The sequence below is a fragment of the Phasianus colchicus genome, chromosome 5 (genome assembly GCF_987193195.1).
Source record: "Phasianus colchicus chromosome 5, bPhaCol1.hap1.1, whole genome shotgun sequence".
In the NCBI taxonomy this organism is placed as follows: domain Eukaryota; kingdom Metazoa; phylum Chordata; class Aves; order Galliformes; family Phasianidae; genus Phasianus; species Phasianus colchicus.
In genome coordinates this window covers 47,739,982-47,765,776 of record NC_143440.1, presented here as the reverse complement: position 1 = coordinate 47,765,776, position 25,795 = coordinate 47,739,982, and the positions used below count along the sequence as shown (strand labels likewise).

The 25,795-nt window shown below is 35.9% G+C and overlaps 1 protein-coding gene across 4 annotated transcripts in view; it reads right to left on the bottom strand.

Annotated features, from left to right (window-relative positions):
- Positions 1–16,087: 16,087 nt before the first annotated feature.
- The window catches only part of PAPOLA (poly(A) polymerase alpha), a 40,533-nt gene continuing 30,825 nt past the window's right edge, over positions 16,088–25,795 (bottom strand). Inside the window, exons 17-22 of one of the 4 annotated variants that reach the window (XM_031593029.2) lie at positions 25,124–25,266; positions 24,296–24,393; positions 22,766–22,986; positions 22,323–22,385; positions 20,294–20,365; positions 16,088–18,289 (exon numbers count right to left, since the gene is read on the bottom strand). In XM_031593029.2, coding sequence (XP_031448889.1) covers positions 18,194–18,289; positions 20,294–20,365; positions 22,323–22,385; positions 22,766–22,986; positions 24,296–24,393; positions 25,124–25,266 — 693 coding nt within the window. In that variant the 3' untranslated portion in view covers positions 16,088–18,193. Of the gene's footprint in view, positions 18,290–20,293; positions 20,366–22,322; positions 22,389–22,765; positions 22,987–24,295; positions 24,397–25,123; positions 25,267–25,795 lie in introns of all 4 variants that reach the window. The other 3 variants (XM_031593028.2, XM_031593027.2, XM_031593026.2) reach the window with 3 other exon arrangements.

Below are 25,795 nucleotides of genomic sequence, written 5' to 3'. Positions count from 1 at the left end.
GGTAAGCTGGGACTAGTTCCAGGCTCAATATGAAATGTAACTTATGCAAAATACTTTAAGTGCAACTACAGTGCTTCTGTATGCCCATAAATTCCATTATTGTTTTTTAAACACAAAGATTCTCAGACATACAAATCAATATTTAAGACCAGCATCACCGTTAAGAATAACAAACTGGCAGGGAGCGAGACTGAGAGATGACCATAAGGATAAGAGGAAATCTGAAGAGATAACAACTTATTTCTACAAAGCTTACCAGTGTTTAGACTGGAAATCACAACAAACTGTGTTATTGCTAATGTTTTTCTACCAAAAGAGGAAACAAGGCTGGCCACGCAGAGGGAGGCAGTGGGACAGTGATCCGCAGAGGTGGTTAAGGGAAGAGAGACCTGGGAGGATGCAGGTCCTCCTCTACATAGACATCAGAACTAGATTTTTCCGCATTTTTATTTTGATACACATTTCCAATTGTAACTCAGCTAAATCCTTACCATTTCTTTTGGAGAAAGTTATTTAGAAACAACAGCAACAACGTGCTTTGCTTTTTTTTTTTCTCTGCATATTTAACCAACTTACAAATATTCTTTCTCACTACTATTCCTCCTATTTGCAGGACTGGCCTAAATAATTTGGGAGAAAGCCAGGATTTCTCTGGGACACATCCCAGAGAAAGAGGCCCGTTTTGGAGCAAAGGCACACACAGTCTCTAGAAGCCTGCTGACAAAGGGAAGCCCAGTAATTTTTTTCCTTTAGATCTTAGAATTTAGCTCTTGCACTCTTTTAGCTTTCACAGATTTTTTCAAGAAAAAAGGAAGAAAGAGAGTGTTTCATTATTAAATGTCAGATGAGGAGTTTTCCTTCCTGCATCCCTGTAGATGAGAACCAAAACTAGGGCTATAATTAGAGGTTCAAATAAAAGCTGAAGCTTTTTTACATCCTAAATGCAAAGCACCAAAACATACAGAGTGTTTTCTTTTTTCCTGTCCCTCACGGTCATATCAGAGACACTACAAACTTCTGTATGTGTCTTGTGCAGCAATACCACAGCTTCCCCTGGATTGGGTCATAGTTCTGATCTTGTTTCTCTAGAGAAAAAGAAATGTTTAAAAAACTTTTTGTACTGTTCCTTGAGATGGAGAAGCAGAGCTCAGAAAATCCATCACGAGGATCCTCGCTGATAGGGCTGATCTCAGGAGTGTGCATCTCTTTGGTTGGGTGCTGTACTTTGGGTTACTTGCTGGCACCCAAATGGCATCTTGAAAAGGTTAATGAGAGCCATGCTATAGTTGCACACGCAGAATGGGTAATTTCCACAAAGCACACTACTAAAGGGGAGAAAAAAGGCAAAATACACTATCCTGTGTCCATCAGGTATAACCCTCAGTCGGACGTGGTTTGTTTATTCCTGCACTAAAAAGAGGAAAGAAATTATTCAGCCTTTTTACAGAACATACATGCTTCTTATTATGAGAAAGACTTTTGATTTAATAAGCTGTTTCCCTTCTGCAAAAGAAATCACTTTTTCTCCTGAAGGGGGTAGGAGGGGGCTAGGCATTTTCTGTGCTTTTTATTGAGTAAGCCACATTCAGATCTTCCTACATGATCTTTGGGAAAGAAAAAAAAAAAAAGAAAAGAAAAAAACAGGACATGAATTTCAGAGCATGTGCTTTTGTGTTATTCAATATGACTGATAGGAAAGGATAAGGTTGAAGTTCAAGGTAAGTATGGAAGTGTAATTTCTCTCTACACAGTCACAAATAAAATGAGTCTCAGCTCTACAGGATTAAATTAATTAAAGATGGATCTTGTGCTTGATGTTTGATAGAACCAGAGTTTGTAGTGGTTGTATCATGAACATAAGTGGATATCTCTAGTGGCTAGCTAGTATTTTCTTTATACTCATGAGTGTTTACTGTGGCACACAAATGCTAACCGGTTTTATCACACAGTCATTATCATATCTTCTTCCCTTTCTCTCTACTACTCAGGTGTTGCTGCTGCAAAATGATTTCATATCAATTAGGAATTCCATTTCCTTCAAGGGTCCACTGAAGGAACAGCCACCTGTAATGCTTGCTGTTAAACTTCAGCTGCTCTATATCTTCACAAGATGATCTTTTTTTTTTTTTTTAATTCCAAGTCCAAAATTGCAATCTTTTCTGATTAAAATAAAATAAAAAAAAAATCTAGAAATGTACACTGGATATGGATATGTTTTTGGAAAATTCAGCTTCTGTGACACTCAATAAAAGTTGCAAGAAAAATCTTCTCGAGATGACTTTAAAGATGAAAAGAGAAGTTGAAAATATATCAGATTTTTCATCCAGTGTAAAAATCAAACAATAGCAAACAAGTATTACAAAGTTTCTGTGTTGCTGTGAAAGCAAAGGCATTTCATTAAGCATGCTCTAAAGGTGACAGCTTCTTATCTAAGGGATGGAGATAAGAAACTCAACCAAAACAAGCAACTTTTATCCTTACAGGGGGAAAAGCTGTAGATTCTACATAATTCTATGGAAAGAAATTTTTTTTTTTTTTTTTGCTCATGTATATAAAATAATCCGTTTGTGAACAATAGTTCCAACTGTACCTTCACATCACTTCCTAAGTAACATTAAGGGGATCTGGCATTTGGAAGGTTAATTTTCTTATCAAAACTATACAAAATCCTAATTTTGCAGAGTAGCAATTTGGAAAAAAATCAGCAATGGGAAAATGTTGGTTATGCAGCACTAGACATTCAGTACTCAGGGGATCAATTATAAAAACACTCATTCAGCTATTTCTATTCAAATGAACACCTGAAGAGGAGGTCTCAATGGTTTTAAAAGTGTGTGGATATTACTGGATAAATGTTAGTCCAATAAAAGAGATCATCATCTGCTATTTGTGTGCATTTAAGTTGACACTAAAAAGATCTTTGTGGAATATTGCTGCTTCTTTTTCTTTTTGTGTGTGTGCATCTTTTATCTCATATTCCCTTAACACTTTGTGAACTGAAGAAAATAGACCAAATGAGCTGTTCTTTAAGATTAAAGGGGCAGCATTTAGTTGAACACACCTGAATGTGGAAGGAGTCTATTTTCCTCACACTTATGAATATGTAATGATGTGCTTGGAGGCATAGTCACGAACCCCTAATAAGAATTCACGAGTCTGTGTTTGAAAACAGACATTTGCATTTGCCCTCCGGTCACAGTACATGGGTCATTCTTATTCAAAAATTTATTTGCTTTATTTTTCTATTCCCCCTCCCGTTCCTTCCCACCTCAAAATATTTTCTCATTTCTAGGTTTTGTTTTGAGGAAAAAATTAAAAAGGGATGGATAAATCCCTCCAGAACATTCAGAAATCAATTAGGGTGAGCATATTCAGAGACGTATACAATTATTTGTGCGAGTGAAAAACTCCATTGTCTGATTTGAAGGAAGATAATTTTTCAGTCTCACAAACATATATTGTTTGCATTTCACAGGATTTCAAAAGAAACAACAACAAACCCTATGTAGGTGCAAACTGTAACATTTTAAAAAGTGAAAATTAGGACCAGTGTAATAGAAAAAAAAAAAAAAGAAGAAGAAGAAGAAAGCAACCTAGATTACGGATATTTTTCATAAAATTGTAGAAATACTTAAGAAACTTCCAACAAGAGAAAACCCACAAAGCATCATAAATGTTAATACAGTGAGCTAATCAGTGTCACATACAGAACTGCCAGCTTTGAAGGCACAGTATCCAGGTGGGGAGGAACAGGCTGTGTGGACGGGTACTTAATGAGAATATTGCCTTTCTCTTAAAATTTCTTCTGTATAAAGCCGTTGAGGAGCTTCTCCAAAACACGCTTAGAATCATTTTTTTCATTTGCTAAACAGTGTGTTATAGTTTCAAATTAAGCACAAGGAAAATTTTTTTCTGAGATGTTTTAAATCCCATTTTCAGTTCTTTCTCATGCCCACTACCTTTCTTTCAAATCTCTTTCAAAGAAAGTAAGAAAAAGATAAAAAGAAGGAAAAAAATAAAGCAAAGAGAGAGAGAGGAAACCTTCAGCACTCCACTCATCTGAATAACTACAGTGGAAAAATCAAAGCTGTTCGCCTGCGTGAAAATCAAGAGACTATTTAAAAACAAACAACCAAAAAAACCCAGCAAAACAAAACAAAAAAACAAGCAAAGTCATTTACAGAGAGGGGAATGGAATTACTGCACTAATGCAAATCGTTGGAAACAATCTCAGATACTCGCTATCAAATCCTCCTGTTAATGCCTGTGCTTTCTACAGCTGTATTAAAGATTGCATCACGACTTTGCTAAGGGTCAGTGGAAGTTAAATACCCATCCCATAGCAAGGGAGGATTCCAAAACGTTTAGAGTAAAAGTTGTAAGCCTAATCTGTGGAGGTGTTCGAGTTTGTTGCGAAGCTGCTAGGTTGGTTCTTGGTGGGGGAGATGCATGCACAGGTACACACATACATGCGCCTTCAGCACACACAGATGCACACGCATAGCTGGAGCTGATTATGGCTTACTATACATTTTCTAAATTTCACATTACTTTCACAAGTGTGGCGTTCCTAGAAAATAGGAGCCTATTGTGATAGCAGTAGTTGAAAAGCAAACTGCTATTTTAGATGTAACAGTGACACCTGCAGTCGGGTCCTACACACTAACATGCAAACATCTCATTTAGAAAAATTCATCCCTATTTTTGAATCGTGTTGTTACAGCCATACATATCTCCTGCTTAATTATCCTCGTGTACCCAGAATTTGCCTCTCCCCTTGGCAGCACAATCAGCTTCCACACCAGCATGAATCAGCTTTTTCTCGTATAAAGCAAACAGCCTGCCATAAAATACATAAATAGCCCTGAAAATCTTCCCTGAGCTGCTCGGCAGGAGTTTCGCTGCCCATGCATTCACATACACACAGATCTCTCCTCCACAAGCAGGCATTGCAGAAGAACCACCTGCCTGTCTGAAAAGCTCATCTCCACGTTTCAAAGATTTAATCACTTTTCCGTTAATCTCGATGACTCCCCTTTACTTTCACCACTCCCTCCTTGGTTTGGCTACCAGCTGGTGAGGGTCAGTAACGTGAGCACTGCTCCTCTTCTCGCCCAGGCAGCCCAGAAATTATTCTTTTTTACTCATTATTTAAGCCCATAGTTTTTCAGTTTGTTTTTTTTTTTAGGGAAAAAAAAAAAAAAAAGAAATGGTATTCTGTTCGGATTAGCAACCTGAGGGCTACTTTTAGAAGCCTGACTCTCCAGTTAAAATAATGTATGAAAATCTGTACTTTAGGTTTTCGTGTTTCTCACAACATGCTCTTTATTCAGCTTCTTTCCATATGCTAGAAGACAAGCTCCTTTCCTTTTCTCTTTCAAAAGTGGAAAACACAACTTAGAGGTAAATCTGTTACTTTCCTGTAAAATACTTTTTTTCTTTTATCATCACTTCTTTCAACCCACTTCCAAAACAGATTCTAACTGAAACCCGTATTCATATTTCACCGAAGCATAGCATGAATCTGGATCTTCTTTATGGCTCTCAGGCTACTTCATCGGTCAGGTAAGCACCTAGAACCTTGCATATAGACATGTGTTCAAGTGAACAAAAAGATTTCTTTATAACTTTTGTCAATATTCTGCTGATTGCTAGTTGAGTAGCAGATGTGCTATGCTTAATGGTGCATAGACAAGAAGCATTCCCTAATCCCTAAATGAACTTCTTATCTCTAAATATACACAGGATAAGCTATCTAAACTCAATTTAGCAACTATGCTATTAAATCTACCAGAACCAAACAGCAAAGGAATATTGCTAAAGCCAAGCACCTGTTAGCAAAAGAAAACAAGAGGCAAACAAAGAATCCCGGCAAAATAAAACATTGTTCACTCTAGATCAAACTAAATCAGATACAGTTCTACTTGGGTTAAAATCTATTGTCACTGCAACCTTAATCCCCACACCTTCCTTCCACAGGTGCATGTGGTTTTTAAATCCTCTGTTGCATCAGTGCCACAGGCTGTCACTTACAATTTGCTGCAGAAAAGTGAGTCGTCACTAGATCAGACTTTTTAACTGCGTGCAGATGCAGATGGATCCATTATGGGACTTCAGAGAAGCACAAAAAAGAAGGTAGTGTCATCTACTGGTTAGATTACAAAATTGAGAAGGATAGCAGAGGTTCCTTCTGCAATTCTCTTTGTGACCCTGATGCATATGTAGTCTCACACTGCTGAATATCTTCACATGGGAGCTGAGAGTGTTTGTTCTCATTCAGAGGCAGGCTCTGAGGGCTGGTCTGGCCCATCATCTCAGCTCTTCAGCAACAACCCCGTACACCTGTGTTCTGTGTAGAGGAGAAAGCAGGGTACAGGCAGGGAGAGACGGATGATTTCATCTCTTGGCTGATCTTAGCTCAGGTCCCTGAGAGAAACCTTCAAGTCACAGCCTCCCCCCAGTATCCTTAGAGCCACCTGTAGCTCACTGTAACCCCTACCCCCAGAGGGGGCTGGGCAGCAGACACCCAGCCTCTACACAAAAGACCTCTTCCAGTTCCCTGGGCCAAACAAACAAACAAAGGAAAACTCTTTAATATTTCCACAAAAGTATCTTCTTCAAGTGGTTTACTACCTGCATAGAGGGATCAAGGAGGAGCAAGCTAGGCCCAGGCACAAAGAAGATCCCCAATGTTACGGGCTTGGTGGCTGCTATTGCAGAAGTAGGGAACCCTGCCATTGACCTGAAGATTCTTTTCTGCTGCACCAATACCCACATTCTATCTTTTTTCTCAAATCCACCTTAATTTAGACCTGTGCTATTGAAAAAGAGAACTGAAAAACATTTAGCTTTGGTCTAAGGTGTACCAAAATTCCAAATAAAATTACTGACAACCTTCTCCATCAGAGAAGAAGAGAGATGTTTGTTAGATGTTAGGAAGACATTTTTCACTCAGCGGGTGGTGAGGTATAGCAGAGAAGCTGTGGGTGCCCCATCCTTGGAGACACTCAAGGCCAGGTTAGATGGGGCTCTGAGCAGCCTGATCTGGTGAGGGGCAGCTTAGAGGTCCCCTCCAACCCAAGTCATTCAATGATCCGTCTGCACATAGAAAAGAATCTCAGCTCAAAGCAAGAGCAAGTGTCCAGGCTGGGACCAGAAAAGAAGATTAAAACCTGCTGCAGAGGTACATTTTTAAGATGTGTTTTGCAGCATCTGCCTGTGTTTTCCTCAGCTTGTGCTTGTGGTATTGTCTTATTACCTTAGGAAAAGTGTCATAAAATCAACACATTAAAAAAAAAAAAAAGGTAAAATATAATTTTAAAAGAAAAGGCTATGCATATGCAAAGTTGATTCAAATGCTTTCAGATTGCGCCATAGAAAAGCTGTGGCCTAGTTTTTGAAATACATATTTCACTTTATTTTGCACACAGCTGGGTTTATATTGGCACTCACACTAATATGCAAAATGCAGTATCTTGTATTCATGAATGACTCTTTATAAAATGCCAGGAGGGCACCTGCTTTCCTTTCTTTAAGTCTATACCATGACAAAGAAGAAGCCTGTATTAATGGCCAGCTTCCAGCTCTGACCACAGCCTTGAGGGATTTATGCCAGCTGTACACAGGTTTGGAAGTAAACAACATGCCCCGGTCAAAAGGAGTTCCTTACACTCCACAGAAAGAGACTGCTAATGAGATGCAACATGCTGAAGGAGGGAGTATGCATCCCGTCCATGCTAGCTGTGAATGGAGCTCTTACAAAGAAGGACACATATACTCAAACGCATCAAACACATCTTGGTCCTATCCCCAGAATTAGACCCAATCCAGTGTATTACATACATCATCCAGTCCACATAGCTCTGTTGCAGATCTAACTAGCAGAAATTCTACCCATTCCCAGTGTTTCAATTTTGGGCTTGGTGCAGCTGTCAGAATGCTAGGCCTAGTAATTAACAGTACCCTGGCAAGTTTTAAGTGGTGGAATTTCGTTAGAAGGTGCACCCTCTCTCTGTGGTCTAGGTAGGAGGCTGGCTGTTTAAGCCATTTTTTTTTATCTTAAGAAGTTGCTTTATCTACCATCCAAGACTGATGGAACTTCAGAACATGATGCAAAACTCATCTCTTTTATGGGATGACATATAGTGCTGACTAAACGCATACTTGTAATATTAAAAATTCTAAATGAGGTATACATTTCACAAACATTTGTGCGGTTACTTACAACATCAAACAGGAATTTTTAAAATTAGATTGACATGTAGACTTATTTTTACATGGTTTAAAAAAATGAAGAATTAGAAATTCAGCAATTAACGGAAGTTGATGAAAAATGTGTTACGGTCTTCCTGCATTCAACTTAACTGTGTTCTGAAAGACTGTTCTGGTACATGCTTTCTGGTTCTGATTCAGATTAACTATTTTTCACAACTGAACTGGGGCACCACAACCTCAGTATGCACTTCTGAGGAAAGCAAGGTATAGTAAGGTCAAGTCAGACTGCATTTAATCAGGATTCTCCTACTTTCTAGGTATTTCTAGCTACAAACTAGGATTTCTACCTACAGTTGTGATGGTTTCCTATCATTACTGTTCTGAGTTTCACATTCCATCTAATCATCAGGCTGCTTTCAAAGTTCTATTGGCAAGATTATTATAGTTGGAAATCCCTTCTCCAGAGCAGTTGTATACAGTATAGAAAAATTTCCAGTGGCAGTCAGCAGCATATACATCAGGTTTGTGTTAACATTCTTCAATCAATGGGCACTAGGAAGCATCTTCTGTTGTCTGTTCTACAAGAAAGAGCTCAAATTTACTGTCTGCCAAGCACATAACCATTGCCTAAATAAATAAGCTTTCTACTCCATCGCTATCCTAATGCTATAGCATTGAGGTCACAGCTCTTCACTAAAGAATCAGGAATAACTCTAGAATCTACAGTAAAGTATTCCCTGGTTGATGGGATACCTATCTCATTTTCTTCCCAATCTGGTGATGAGCAGCCTTGGCTTACAGAAGCAACCTAAAGATACCACAGCACAACTTTGCTTTTCAAGTGCTGTCCTACCTGAGACAGGACCCAATCAGCTGAAGATGGGTTTGCTCGGTACCATATAATATCCACTCCCACCCCTGCCAAAAGCCTACCACACCTTTTGCATTCACTATTTTTAATTACAACCGGCCTCTCAGAAACTAGTTTTAAGCATGCTGATGTGGGAAGGGAAAATGCTGAATGTGCTGATCCTGTCCAACAGAAATACAGCTAAACCAGAAGAGATGAGGCAAAGACTTAGGTACTTTGAGAAGCCTTTGAGAGGCCTGGATAAGAGATGTAGATAACACATTGTGGATAATCACAGCATTACTGGCAAGCATTCAGCATCGCAGACATTACCATAACATTGTCCCACTTAGGTTTTACCTTTGCTTCCTCAGTTCAGTACACCACGTGAGAAGAAAGTAGGTAGAACTATCTTAAAATAACAGGATTATTTAGGAAGCTGTTGAGAAGACTTGATGGGAATGGGAAGATGTTAGGACACATTCTATTCCCTAGTACAAGTATAGACACTTCTGCATTAAGTAAATCAATCTAGTAGTGGTTTTCATGATTAGTTACCAAGGTCTGTACTTCCTCCAGGTTTTATTCCACTGTGTTGCACAGGCTAGCCTTTAAAAGGAGGTGAATTTGAGATTCTGCTGTGCTTAGATTATCTTCTATAAATCAAGGTAGCACTTCAGTGCAATGCTATATGCATGGAAGGAACAGTGCACTGCCTTCTGCTACTCTGTACGACTAACATGCTTCTCTTTCATCTAAAGTTGTCAGATATACCACACAAAAAGGATTATTAATTTTTTTTACATCAACAGGAAACAAGAAGAAGGTTCTTTTTCTCATTTAATATGCAAACTGAGCTTTAAAAGTATTTTTTCATTAAAAATTAAAATCCTTCAACCTTACTGTTGTGAAGAACCCGAACACAAGTCATGCAACAGCCTCACTCATGCAAACAGTGTCTTCCCCAGTTTTCTGGGGTGCTTCTGACAGTGTTCCATATGAAAACAATTGGAGCTTGGACAACTAGAAAAAGCTGGAAGTTGTAAAGAACAAGGAAACCTATCTTCCAAAAACATCACTGCATTCCCTCTTTTTCTTTACAGGCTGGACATACTTGCTGGACATATTTGCATTGTTCGTTTGCAGTGCCAGAAGCTGAGAAGTAGTACACTCTAAATTTATTTTCAAATATGCTATACCTGAAATGCCACACACACACACACAATAAAATAAAATAAAATAAAATAAAATAAAATAAAATAAAATAAAATAAAATAAAATAAAATAAAATAAAATAAAATAAAAGGTTTACAGCTTTTAGGATCTAAACTTCTGTATTTCTCCTTGGGGATAACCACCATGTACATAAATTTTGAAAAGACAAAATTGTATGTAGAATGCCTTTAATAGAAACAGTACCAAATTGCCCATAGTTATTGTTTTCCTCTATTGGAAGACTGTTCTAACAGCACATATAGGTAACTACTTCTTTCATATGATCCTTATAATTAACTTACAACAGGATATAAAGATAATGCAAAGATAATACATCTGATACAAAACCAAGATGGGAAAGCTAGCATATGAGTTTCAAGAGATGCGTGATTCATGCTTAACGTAAAATCCAGTGGAATTATTTTAATGCATCAGAATTCCAAAACATTCTCAAAGTCTCAAATGTTAACAACCCGTATTCATGAAACATCTGATAATCACTAATCTCATTTTGTACGTACGGTTGAAACAAAGAGTCAATACAGCCCAGACAAGGTTGCGTAGCTACATACAATTCAAGATTAGAATTCAGACATGACTTTGCTGTGAGCCAGTCTTTCCAACAAACTGCTCCATATCATAGCACCAACCAGTGGAGTTGGGTGCGGTTTTTTTTTGTGTTACACATTTTTTTTCTTATATGTTCACATTATAGCAACTTTGAAACGACTGTCTCTTTAATTCTGAGCACTAAATGACTATGACTATTTTATAAAAACAGGAAGCATCCTATAACACCAAAATAAGCTGTTACAGCTGAAGGCTGATGTCTTGACTCTCAAAAATGTTTGAAATTTTTTTGTCTTCATTAAGACTAGTGACGCTGGATTCAGTTTTACACTGAAGCTGCAAGTAAAAAATGACACATGTAAGGTAATCTAAAAATTTATTAGAACATCAAATAGTAACAAAAGGTAAGTTATCCCTATTATAAATAAAATATATAAATAAATGCCTATAATGGACTTTCATATTAGCTCTGAAAAATTAATGGCCAGAAAGGAAAAACAACTATTTTTGGTGATTGTAACAAATGCCAAGTAAATCAAATGTAAAAGTATCCTTAATGTTTAAAAAAAAAAAAAAAAAAAAAAAAAAATCCTAATAGTACAAGCTTGCTGGTTTGACTTTATCTGCAAAGACAGAACATCTGGTGCGCTTCTGGCTAGACAGGTCTTATTCAGAACAATACTACAGAGACTAAAAACCAATTCCTACACCTTTAGAACAAACAAATGCAAGTCTGGTTATATCACTGCGTTAAAAAAAAATTGACAGAGTGGAGACTCCCCAGAATTAAACCACATTTTCATACAACAAACTCAAAATTTGTGATTTAAAAAGAGAGAGAGAGAGAGAGAGAGAGAGAGAAATAAAAGCCTGTCAAGATGCAAAACTTGAAGAAATTCACTGTGTTTATATCAACAACTGAAAATACATTAACTACATCAATTCAACATTTGGTTATTCACCAAATTACTCCGAAGTTCTACCATGTGCAATTCAAAAGCTCGCAGAAAAGGAAACCTTTGTTGTTGTATTTTTTTTTTTTTTAATTAAGAATGACAAAGAATCTATATAAAGCATTAACTTGTGGATTCATTGGTGAACTACTACATATTTAAAAACAAATTAATTAACAGATTGTCCTAAGAGAATAGCCCTGGTAAAATTCAATGATAGCATTTGTACAATTTGTCCATAGAAAATGATCTACCAGCACTTAAAATGTGGTCAGATGGAAAAAATTAATCTTCCTCCTGTACATACATTCAAAAGCACAACATGAAAGCAGGCTACTGAAACTGCTTCTAAGTAACTGCTTTTGTTTAGGGTTGTAAGAATATCTTTTTCACTACTTACAGAGAGAAAAAAGTACCCCTAGATGAGATACTGCCTTTAGTGGTCAGAGGGATCATTAGCATATAGAAAATCCACAACACACTGTTCTGGATGAAGATAAGAAACAGTAGGAATAATCACTAATAACTCTAATATCCTGCATGAGCAGATGGCCCAAAGTATCAAATGTTTTATCGGTCTTTCTGTTTCTTACGTGGTGACGGATAAAAATTATACATGATAAACTGTCGCTGAGACAATGAATGCTTCCATCCATCATACCGATCTTCTCTTATTCCAATCATGTGATTGAGTTGAATCAAGTTTATGACATCTTGGCAGGGACATTCCTACAGAAGCTAATATCTAGACTGAATACATGAATAATGCATTTATTCCCATTTAAAAAAAATGGTTGATTTTAAGAACAAAACATCTCCATTTCACTTTATTAACCCAGTCCACTGTGAAATATTTCAAAAGCACTACCAAATCATTCAGAAAAATTTCAAAACGTATTTGCATTATCTTTTATATCACTGTTTAAAACAGTATTTGTTCTCAAGACAAAAAATATATATATATTTTTAAGTGTGATTATTCTAAATAAAGAAAGTCTTACTTTAAGAGTGCACGCTAAAAATCTAATAGAAATTCTTCATAGAAGCTGCAGACTCCTCTCTCCCCATGCACTGAACAGTCTTGGCACAGCGTCCAGGCATGGCCAGCTCTCTGCTGGGGGCAACGTTCTTGGCTGTGAAGGCAGAGCATGCCCTCTGTCACTCATGGCGAGTAGTCCTGTCCAACTGTCTCTTTTCGACAACTTTATCATCAATCTCTTTATTAACAGCTCCACTGCAGACTGAGAACACAAACAAGGACAATGCGCATGCCAGATTTCTGGAAGGCACACAGCACCAGACACTATGCAGGGCAAGGTTTCAGTAAATCCAAACCAGAAGCTGCAACTCAAAATTCTCACATGCTGTTTTGAGAAGCATCATGTATTTAATTCAGAAAAGGAGAACTGAACAAATCCAAGTTTCTCTGTTGGGAAAGGTAGGGAGGATGGAAAAGACAAAAAGTTGTTTTTCAAACATCAACACCCCCCAAACCAGTGTTAACACCGTATGAAACGTACTATCAATTAAATGTACACAACCAAACATTCTGTTCAACTTTAATAATTGTATCTGCCTTAGGTTAGTGTATTATCTTTAAGTGAAGCAAACATCATAGAAATAATCTCAGATTAATAGAAAACTTTGAAGTGCTGACTTTTAAGCATGCAAAACATTTACTTAAGTAGCCTTAATGAAGAAATTTACTTTTCAAAAGATGAATGTAAAATGCATTCATAAAATAGATGTGCTAGATTGCAAGCAAGACAGAAAAAAAGACATTTGCACTTGCAAGCTGTCCGATATCTGTGTGGGCCATAGTTATTGGGCAGTTTAAATGCATTGGCTATTTTCTCAAGTTAAATAAATAAATGCAGCTTTACTTAGCCAGCAGGTTGAAGTTTTTATAACCATACATCAAAAGTAAATCTCCTCTTTATCCTCTCCTATTACTTATCTGGATTCAAGTTCTTATTTAAAGATGGAAATTTATTGCAAAACCAAACATGATAATATGTGTATATAACAGGTATGGGTTTTTTGTTTGTTTTTGAACTATTAGGAAGCTATTACATTTAACTTTTGTAATTCAATACCTTGCAAGCTTATAAGGTAAAGATTTCATAATGCATGTCATATTCTTACTGTATTCAAACATTCCACTAGAAAACAAGAGTCAGAGAATTAAAGTCATTAAAAAAAAAAAAAAAAAAATTTAAAAGATATGCCAAAAAATTAACCAGATCACAGTTACTGTGTAGAAGGAGGGGGGGAAAGGAAGAGGAATCAACCACCAAAACAGAAAAAAACACTGTTTTTTTTCTCAAAGCTAAAGATAGCACCCCTGAATTTAGTCAGAGCACTACAAATTAGCTATGCCTAAACTTTAATAGAAAACCAAGAAAGCTTAAAGGTCCAAAAACAAAACAACAACTACAACAACAAAAAACCAGGTGGGACATTCAGCAGCGGTTTATTGTATTATTTTTTTCATAATAAAATGTGCCCTCTGCAGTTTGATATCAAAGTTCACATTCCTTTGGTGATGACAGCAGCAGATGTTTGATGTTTGTAGATATTTCAAATTATTAGTTTGAACTTTGTAGGCGTATCAAACTGCATCTGCTTCTATCAACAAACCCAAGATGTTTTATTTCTATTAAACAGATCCTTAACTCTACTAACTTGATTAAAGTAAATTAAAACATGGTTTTTACTGATGTACTTGCAATATGAGCATTTGTATCTTTAAAAAGTGAACCTATCAAGTACAAAGCTAATGTATTGTGTACAAATAAATATGAGTGTACTATCAAGATGTACTTCTACAAGTGATAAAAATTTGGTATTTTTCAGCAACATTGTCAGAAAGAGATTAATCTACTTGTCTAGTGTATTTATAAATTCACGTAAGACATGCCAGAATCACTTTAACATGTGAAATGCCTTTTGTAACAACATAAGCAATAAGAACATTCTGTATACTGTCAATGGTTTCTCTAGCATTTTTTCCAGCACTTAAGAGTAGTTTCTGGCTTCAATAATATCTAGCATACTCTTGCTATACAGTCTTTTTTTCATTATTCTAGGAGTTGAAGTACTCACTTTTTACTGTTTGTTAAAATTCATTCTCTTATTATGATACACATACTATCATTTGATATTCTCTACTGCTCAGTTACTACACACGTGACTACCAGTGTCTGTCAACATACTGTAGCTAAAAAAACACCAAAACATGGTTTGCATACTACAGTAAAGAAGCACAATTTTAGCTAAAACCTATCAATTCAGAAGTCTGATTCAAATCAGCATGTCTAAAGTGATCTGTTAGAAACACAGCTTATGAATGTTTATTATTCTGGCTATTTTTAATGTCATCTTTGCAGATCCTCATGAATTCATGAACTTACGGAACTCAGAACAAACCTATTGAAGCCCACTGTCGGTAGGATGAGAAACACTGAACAGAAATCTGTACATCTACTTGCAGATTTTTATTGGTTGGGAAGAATAGAAAGGAATTAAAGCCATAAATAACATCAGTTGTGATGAAGGGGAAAAGGCACGGGCAAGATATAAAGATGATGAATCTGTTCTAAACAAGACAAGCAATTGCATGCTGTGAAAAATATATACAACACAAAGGTCCATTGTTTTAGGCACGGTAATTATAATATGAAGACCATAATCATCAGTGGTTTTAGCAGTTAAAGAAATTTTAGTCAAAGGGGGGCTACTTAAAGTTACTCACATCAAGCATTTGGAGGATTGGGCTCATGCTGATACAAAGATCAATCAAGCTGCAGTTATCTGTAATTTTTACTTTTATTTCAGGGCAAGCTTATACTGTTTGACAAGAAACAGTGCCATCTGCTGACAAAAGAAATAATAGCAGGAAAAGCAAGTATAAGACAGCAAGACTGTTAATGATTTTCTTAATAAAATTAGTTTGAACTTCTAAAGAAAGTAGTGAATCCCCAGATTATTTACACACATTTCTTCTAGTATTGTCTAATAATTTAAAGTTGAGATGGAATCCTAATCAGATTTCTTTAAGTGTTTTGGTAAGCCCCATCTCCATCCTCAAGCCCACTGCACAATCCACAGCAGTGGACTTCCCTTTCACAGCCTAAAACTCAATATTCTGTTAAGTGTTACTTTCTACATACAACATGCCTACTTACAGAATGTTGATTTATGCTGCTTTTCTTTTCAACTTTGTTGAAATTTGTATTAGCAGAAAGATCAGGAGAAAAGTATGAATTCAGAGTAAAAACACTTTCATACATTCAGAAAAATGAGGCAACTATGGGATTGTGCTGTTTTTTATTGTGTTTTCAATGGAGAAATACATCATCTGTTTACAAAATAGCTCTTGAAAAATACAAGGAGTACAGATACTATAAAACAAAGCAAACTCCAGTCATGAGACACTACGTACATCATGCGAAAGCAACAGTCTGATCTTCAGGTTATGAAAACTAGAATTAAAAAGTCACTATACAGAAAAGTTCCAAGTTCCCAGCTTGGTAAAACTTGGGTGCAGTTACATGAAACGTTTAATAAAATGAAAAAGATTTTTTGATGTGTAAACAAAATGACAAGACTAAAATTGTGCCTGGCAATTTCGATCTAAACTCCATAGCTACACAAAATACACAGACACCTTGTACACTTCAACTGTTAATATAACCTTCTTTGGGAGGTGGACAACAGCAGGCTGCACAGGGCAAGGAAAAGTGAAGATTTGTATACTAGACTTCTTAGACAAATGGCAAAAAAAAAAAAAAAAAAACCTTTCAGTTACTGCACAGCCTAAGTAAAAGATAAGCTACACTCTGACTTTGGAGAATTAATTTAAAAGGATAAGGGGAAGAGTGTAAGTAATTTAATTTTAACATGAAAGATGCACGTGTAAAGAGGATGGAGCACAATGGGGGAAGAGAGTTCATAAAACATGCTAATCAAAGTATGGGAATATGATTTGATATCCCACATATCAAATAAGTAACAGTAACATGAAGTTTGTTATCTACATTTGTTATTACTGCTGATATCCCTCATATTTCTCAATACTGCTCTTCTTTGCCATGAGAGATTCAGTTCTTTCAAAAGAAATAGTTGTTACTTATCTTTTTTTTATAGGACTACAGAACAAAAAATAGAAGTAAGAGAGTTTAGTAGATGTCAAGTGCTTACTAGAAATAATATTTTTAAAAAATTCAATGTTGTTCAGTATGTAAAACTATTTTTGATGAGCCATCTAAAAACAAAAAGTTTAAAATTCTTGGGGAAAAATCTTTTTTCCTTTATTTAAAATTTCAACCTTTCAAATGCATACAGAACTTTTATGGAGTGTACAAAAATCATCTCATATTTAGTGATTCAAAGGCCATCAAGACAGGTGTTATATTTCACAGGCACACAGATTTACTTAAACACTTCAATGATGGGACAAACTTTAGAATTTGTGCCTACAGGCCACAAGGTATTATGATTATGTAAGGGGAAACAAAAAACAAAAAACAATATTATGGTCTGGCTTGTTTTTATTTTGTATAACTATTGTCCTATATGGTGCATACAAGCTGCAATAAAAACCCCAACACTAAATGCAAAAGCTTTTCCCAAGAAATACAATAAAGAGCTCAAAAAGGAAATAAGTTTGATTAGTTCAAAGGAAAGTTTATTCGCTGTTCGACTGCTGATCTGTATGCACCTTAAAACAATCCTATAAATAAAAGTAGACAACATCTTAATCAAGTCCCACCAATACCAAAAACTTCCCAATTACTTCCTCAACATATGTCTCATTACCCCAGGATTGGACATTCCACTTGAAAGGCTTACTGCTGCTTGATGGCAGTTGAACTAGATATACCATACACTTTGTCTTCAATGTATAGCATATCATAGATCATCATCCCATTTGCAGATTACTACTGAAGAGATTCATCAATAAAATGAAAATGCATCAGCTGAAGATCTAAGATTACTCATACTCCAATAAAAAAAAGTACATAAAAGTGCATTTAAGGGATTTTTATGCCAGTTTTATCTCAATTTTGAAACAATGCATCAAACAAATTCAATCAGTATGTCAAATATGGATACAAATAGTGTTCATGTTTTTAAAGGCAGTAATCCTTTGAAATACTTAATGCAACTGTTGCTAACACATTAATAGTACTCCTGGCTTCACATACTAACCTGGACTTCCAATCAAGTGGTGATTTTAGCCCAGAAAGGGAAGTGCACAAAATATACCTAAATCCATTTCCGATCATGTTCTAGTCTTGCACTCTCTGTTCTCCTTTTTTTTTTTTCTAGCATTAGAAGACAACAGGTTGAGTTGGCAGATATTGTTTATGGACCCCTGAGGTTGTTTTTACCGGTTCAATCTCAATTTTATTGAATTCTTGATAACAGGAATAGGATTTGCAGGGAGAGCAGGGATATCGGAAAGATCTGTACTGGGTGTTTTCTGAAAAGAAAAGAAGAAGTTTGGTTGTATTTTAACTGTAAATTACAGGAATATTGTAGAAATTGGCACCAGTGTTCAACAACAAATCAAATCTTGAAGAGTAGTTCAAAATATACCAAGATAAAGACAATTACAAACTATAAAGACAGAAGAAGATATTCTTTTTGCCTACATAGTCATTTTTAACAACAGAAAAGTGCAGCTATTTCTTTCAAAGTGTGCATTTCCTTTTTCCACAACTGCAAGAAATCAGGAAGTGCTGCAGAGAAAGCTGAGCCTACTAAGAGTCTGTACCATAATAAAGATATAATATCCACCTAATAAGGTTGACATCTACTATCAGATGAAGATGTTTAATATTTCAAGATTGCTATGAATAACTCAGTAACACTCTTACGGATTGAAGATGAGATGGCTGACCCTATGCAATTTGTGTCTTTTACATTTATACTTCAGACTGTTTAAGAATACATATTGATCAAATTTCCAGAACGAATTAAAATAGATTAACATGGAAATAGTATGACAAAATACTGCTATATGACTGGGAAAAGAGTTCCGCATTGAAAATATTCTGAACACTTCTGTCTCCCTTAAAATAATTAAATCTTGTTTGCCTAAGTTATTTCAAAAACCAAGAAAACACTCAATATTCAATACAATAAATTAATTTCTCACATGCTTAAGAAGCCTCTATTTCTAAGCTGCTACCCCTTCATTTGCCTTCCACTTCTGCATATTATTTGACATCACAATCATCCAGTTATTATTTATTACTTCACACAATTTAACAGAAAATGTTTTCTTATGTTATAAACACTCAAAATTAGTATAAAGTACATTTCACATGTAGGAAAAACTGCATTAAAATGACTACTCTGAACAGTTGCTTCATTAAAACGAATCAGCAGAGTACACTGACTGACATGATAGCAAAACACAATGCAACGAAGATTCACAGCAAAACAGCTTTGATATCCCTCCTTCCCCACCAACCTGCACCCAGTAGCCCACTGCCTGGTTCATGCTGACCTGCATTGTTTTCATGTCCTGCAACATAAGCAATGTTCTAGAAGCCAATGAAAATATTGAAAAAGTGACAGAAGAAGCCCAACATAATTTTATAGTTTCCAGATTACCTTTGCTACAGTAACAACTACTGAATTTGTAAAAACTAGAACACTTTATATAATAATCTCATAATAGATGAAATAAATTTGGTATACTATGTGATCTTTAAAGAAACTAATTTCCTTGAAGTAGTTTGAAGTGCCCACATAACATCTACAATTTCTGCTAATTTTGGTACCTTTATTAAATATTGCTCATGTGGTCTGCTCATGTAGTTCAAAAAGCCTGTTAACAAATACTATTGCAATACATCCCCATTTTCAATCAATACATTTACTACACATCTAAAGCGTAGAGTGAGCATAAAAAAATTTGCAATTGTGAGCTTTTAATCAGTAGAGCAACAGTTAAGGCTTAAAAATGCCAGTAAAGATGTTCTCCAGAAGTGATTATAATATTAGGAATGAAAGCTTCAGAGACTATCACAAAATGCTACTGACAATCCTTCACCAGCAGTGAAGTGGGATAGTTGGCTAATAAACTATCAGATCAGAACTCTCTCCCCCCTCACCAAATACCAGAATCTGGAGCCAAATTTCTCAAATTTTCAAACTCTACCAGGACATCTTTGAGCAGCAGCTACTTAAAGCATTTTTTTCCTTGTTAGAAAGGATTATTCTGTGATGTGCAAAGCACAAAGGAATAAACTGAGCCCCTTACTTTGAAGGCACAATTCAGAAGAGCGAATCCAGCTTCGGTCAGTTTGTATGGCAAGCCATACATGTTTAGCTACAATGCATATTCAATAAGATCAATGACCATCTAAAACACAAAAATTGTGACAGTAACAACAAGCAACTTTATTTTCATTTCAATATTTTCAGCACAGACCAACATATAGAAACAGAAATCCACTGTTTTCAAAGCCAGTACCTGAGGAGCTTGCAAAGTTGTCTGAAGATGTTCCATTTGGGAATTAACACTCACTTCCGTCTCCAATAGCTCCTAAAAATAAACAGATAAGGAACCACATTAAGGCCTTACTGAAGTCCAGATAGACAATATCAGTGCCTCTTCCCTTGTCCACTAACAGAGTTACACCATCACATAAATCAACAAGGTTGGTTCCAGCAGGGCCTTGGCCTTCTTGACCTCAGCTATCTGGCACCATCCCTATATACTCCTCCCAGATTACTTGTCCATGCTTCCACTGCCTGTGAATTTTCTTCTTGCTCTCCATTTTGACCAGCACACTAAAGAATGTTTTGCCCACTAGGAATTTGACAGCAACACAAGCCACCTCACTTCTCATTTGTTGATTGGTACACCACCCATACCTTTTAAGCAGAACCCTACAGGAAAAAGTTGCATGTCATTCAGTTTATTAAAGAAAAAGGGTAGTATTAAGGAAGATTACATGACAGATTAACACACTTCTTGCAAATTTGACTGCTTTACCACTATTATGAATTGGGTAAATTCCTTTAATGCTATAGGACTAAGCTGAAGTCACTGAACTCAGTTCGTAAACAGCTGAAGATCAGGACTAAACTCCTACATTATCACAATACAGAAACTGTTTCAAGAACTGAACATTAATTTCATTGCTCAATATTTTATTTTTTTTTTTAGCAGCCCCCCTACACTTATCACTACAGACCAAGTTATCCTCAATCTCTACACATAACCTCATCTTCCTGCCCCAGTAGTTTTCAAAACTAGAAGAACTTAAAATACTTTAAGCGTTGTTTGTGGAAAAGGAAGACAGAAGAAAGGTTAATTACTTAAGCCCACTTTTACAAAGATTGCAAATAAATACTGTTTTTAAGTTCACATTTACATAAATTTGTTACTGAGCAAACTGATAATAAGGTTAAATTCATTCTGCCAGAATAGTATTCCTGGTACTTTAGTAAATTAAATCAGTTTTTTCTATGACCGGATGAACATCAGTGGGGCATTCAGTGGGACTGAATGACTAAAACAGGACAGTGGGTCATTCTCCCTTTTAATGAAAGCCTGTTATTTAAAACTGTACCAAGCAATAAGCCACACCCTATTAAGAGGTATGCATTTCAAAGCAGAAAAAAAACAAGTCCATGTTAGTTAAGAAGTGTATTTCCTCATGTCCTACCATACAAATTATGGACATAAGATTTAGAGAAGACTACAATAGAGCCTAACAAGATTACCTACAACTTTTATAATTATCTGTATCCAAAGGATCTAACTTCGACATTAGGATTAAATGCTTACAACCATTTCAACCTTCACCTGTCTTAAGTTCAAAGCAATTTCAAGGTGACTAAACAAGATTTTTCATTGAAGGGTGTGGAAGTTAAACGCAAGTATTAAAGCATACTAGTTATTTTATTTATTTATTATTTATTTACTAGTTATTTTAATTAATATTTTCCACTGTATTCCAAGAGTACCAAGACATGCCCTATAAAAACAGTGTAATTGGGTATCATAAAGCTAAGGACAGACCATCACCCTTTCCACTAACAATAAGCAAAAATATTGCCTGGCAATTTACAAGATACTGTAGGAGCATGCCTGGAGCTCTGCAAGTCCCCAGAGGCTTTGCTACAACTGCATAAAATATCCATCAGAAAAGACTTTATATAGTACCATTCATTTCCCCACAATCTAAAACTTGGTAAGTTAGCACAAGCTTTTTTTTTGTGCTATGCATAACACAGTGGGAATGACCAGCAAAAAAAATCACTATGTGTCAATGGACGTGGGGAGAAGGTAGCCTAGTATCAGCTAACATACTGCAATTTGTTAACATATCCTTTGAAGAAGAACATATGAATGTGATGTCTTTAATGGAGAGTCTATACTATATCTACAAGTACTACCAGTCATTTCTAGGGTAAAAAAAAAACCACAGTGATTTTCCAAAGTAATAGCTGCAATGAATGCAGACAAAATTATATAGACCAGTGATAGATACCTTCGTTTCCATTCTTTCATGCTCGTTCACATCTATACAGCTAGTAGCTTCACTTATTTCATCCTGCTGAAATGCACACAAAACAAGAAAACTATTACCAATAATGAAACCATTAGTTAAAAAACACAAGAAAATACATGGAGAAAGAATTAACTGCAATGCATAACATATTATACTCAAAAATTGCTTTTAAGAATTTAGAATCAAAGTATTTGTGCTGATGCATTTATATGTGTCACATGATGAGTATCAGCATAATATAGAACAGTAACACCTTAGTAAGCTGAACATATAAAGAAGATGCAATCACAGTAAGAAATACACAAAACTAACAAAGTATTTGAAATCTGGAACATGAGAATCAGTACTCAGAAGGAGAAATTAATATTCAAAGTTTTGGATTGTAGCATTGGAGAATGCTACAATCTCAAAATCTCAAATACCTCTTCAATTTTCATTTTCTTGGGAGAATCTTCTTTATGGGGAGAAGATGTCCTTTTCACTGCTGTGACAGGGCTAGGCGTTTTTGTTACGACATTTCCTGAAATTCTGGGTGATGGATTTAATAGATGTGTTGAGGAAGCAATTCTAGAGATGGTAGGCTTTGGTGGTGGAGAAATGGCTGGTTGTGTGGCAGTTTGAGGAATGCTTTCATTTGAAGAACCTACAGGTAAATAATTTTAAAAGCTTCAGCAAGATTAGTTCAGACAAACATTTCAGTTTCCAGTTACTAGTCAAGGCCATCACTAATCAAATAGCCTTCAAGAAAGTGGAAAAGTCAGTGGTAAAAGCATTCCATCTGGAACAGCAAATGTTTAGTTTCAAGCTCTTTCTGAAGGGAGAACTCACATACCAGACACAAGGTAGTGACAGCAGTGATACTCTGTTAGGCCTAATTAGCCCTGCTAAACAGCAGATTATACTAGCCAGGTGAAGCTCTGTGCTCATATACCTACTGTGTTCTTGGTACTCAAAGAAATTTTACTGCTTCTGTACTCAGCCATATATACATTGCCTAAGAGTGCCTTAAATCAAATCCAAGGCAAATCTGATACTCCCTTTTCCTTAGAAGCCCTGAGTTTATCATTGCTAAGGCTCAGAGTACATGAAGTGAGAGCATGACATAAACATCAGACATTCTCTACATCCTTTTGAAAAATGTTCCACTTAAAGCTCTACCTCAACAGTTGCCTATCTCAAACCAATAAGCATATGTAGGATGTTTTTCCTCTGTCCTACATACCTACTCATATTAATGCCGTTGTGACATGATAAAAGAAATTAGAATCGTAAGACTCCACCATGCTAAACTTCTGAGACTGATGAGCTTTCATCTTGAAAGGATAACCAGTTGCAATCCCTTTTGCATCTGCCTTGGCTCGTGTATACAGCTGAAGTACCAGCAAGCCAACTACTCCTTTCTTAAGTGAACATTTTCACCAGATTCCTTTGTTACTTCACTAAAACATCAATTCTTTTCAGAAGTATGTTTACATTTTTTTGTAGAAAATATAGAAGATAAAGCAGCGCACACAGTTGGATATGCTTAAAAAGACATCACTAGAGAGCATATGTTTGCTGAGGCTTTTTCATTCCTAGAATCCATTTCATGAAGCAGGAGAAGGAACATGGAAGCAGTTTACAGGCAGTAAAGAACCATCCCTTGGATTGAAATGGATTAAAAAGAAATAAAAAAAAATTATCTTCCAGATTTGGACATTTTTCCTCTTTAAACCAGTCAATCTGCAAACATCATCTACACTGGAAAACTTTATTAGTGTGAGTGGCAAACAAAAGAATAAATAAACACTGCTGCAGAAAATACGCTGCCGTGATTTCCGAAGTCTAAAAATATTAGTTTATCTGCTTATCAAGCAGAATATGTTACAGCACATATTTAATGAAGACCTCAATAGAAGAAATACTGCTTTACAAAAATCAATAGAAGCAATGTACTACGTAATTTTCCTTACCCCCTGAGCTTTCACTGGAATTTGTTTGTGGCACAGTGACTTCAGAAGCCTGTATGTTGGTCACAGATGCTGCTGTTACAGCTGGCGCAGGACTGCTTCTGCTAGAAGAAAAAAATGGAAAAATGCTTAATATGAGTAAAGCATGCCTATCCACTTTTCATCACCACATTGTATATGTGGCCACTACAGCTGAAACAACCTATATTACAGAGCACATCACACAGTTTTATGCCATAGTGTGAAGACAGAATTTAGCATAGTCATCTATGAAACTTGACAGAACAAGGATGATATACAAGGACCAGAACTGGAAGCCTGTTTTCAATCTACATGCACCACTACAACTCTAAGTTCTGTCTGGATCTTTACAGCAAAACCTGGAATTTCACATGACAAAATTTTCTTCCCTCTCTTTTCCACGATCTACAGAAACAGCGTATGTTTAAAAATAAGACAGGTTAAGTTATACTTCAATTGTGACATGCTAGATACCATACTTGCCAAAAAACTCCATATTCTCACACTTCAACTCCCTGTTTACAGCCTCTCACAGCCCTTTTACTATTATGACTAAGTTTTTATTTCACCTTTCTACGCTCTCGTATCCAATCTCATAACTCCTCATCTTAAGTCCAATGTTGTGCTGCTCTCCATCCCACAAACATAGCTCTGCTCTAGTGTTCAAACTGGAACCATAGAAGTCTTCAAGTTCCAGTCTGAAATATTTACACCCTGACATAACAGTACTATCTTGTGAATGCAGTACTTGCCATACTTCAACACAATTCAGGAACAGAAAGTAGCCTCAAGACTGAAAGTCTTCATTACCCCTGAGAACTTCCAGAACTGTTCAATGGACTCGTCTTCATAGCACTAGTAGGCGAAGGCACAGACGTGCTGTTATCACTGTCCATAGACAAGTCTAGGCTGCTGTCATTCAGAGCTGTCAGTCTGACTCCTTCTGTTGAATGCTACCACCCACAATACAAAAGAGAGTTATTAGTCTTAGTAAAGGGCTTACACAAACAAACAAAAAAACTGAGATTCAAAAGACACGGAATTTTAGTTATGCAAACTATCAGCCATTACATGTGTGAAAAAAAGAAATGAGGAGTAATTTAATAGTGATAAGCTTTCACTGAGCTAAGCACATACATGTGCCTTAAATATAGTTATTTTAAGAAAAAAATCTGAAAAGAGAATTGATGTAAAATAAAAAATACAAATGGACAATTTTCCAATCTTTATATATGTAAATAAACCACTATCATGTCACTATAAGTATTTATGTTTCCCATACTTAAAAATCAAGCATAGATTCAATGATGTCTAAAAACAGAAGATGAACTGTTACTGTAATTAGTGACTGTCATTTTGGTTTTATTTAAAGTTTCTTTATTCTTCAGAGCTTATAGATACTGCTTTTACATTAGCTTCAAAATTAAGTGACATACACCGAAATTTACATTTTTAGGATACAAAAATGAATACAAAAACTTA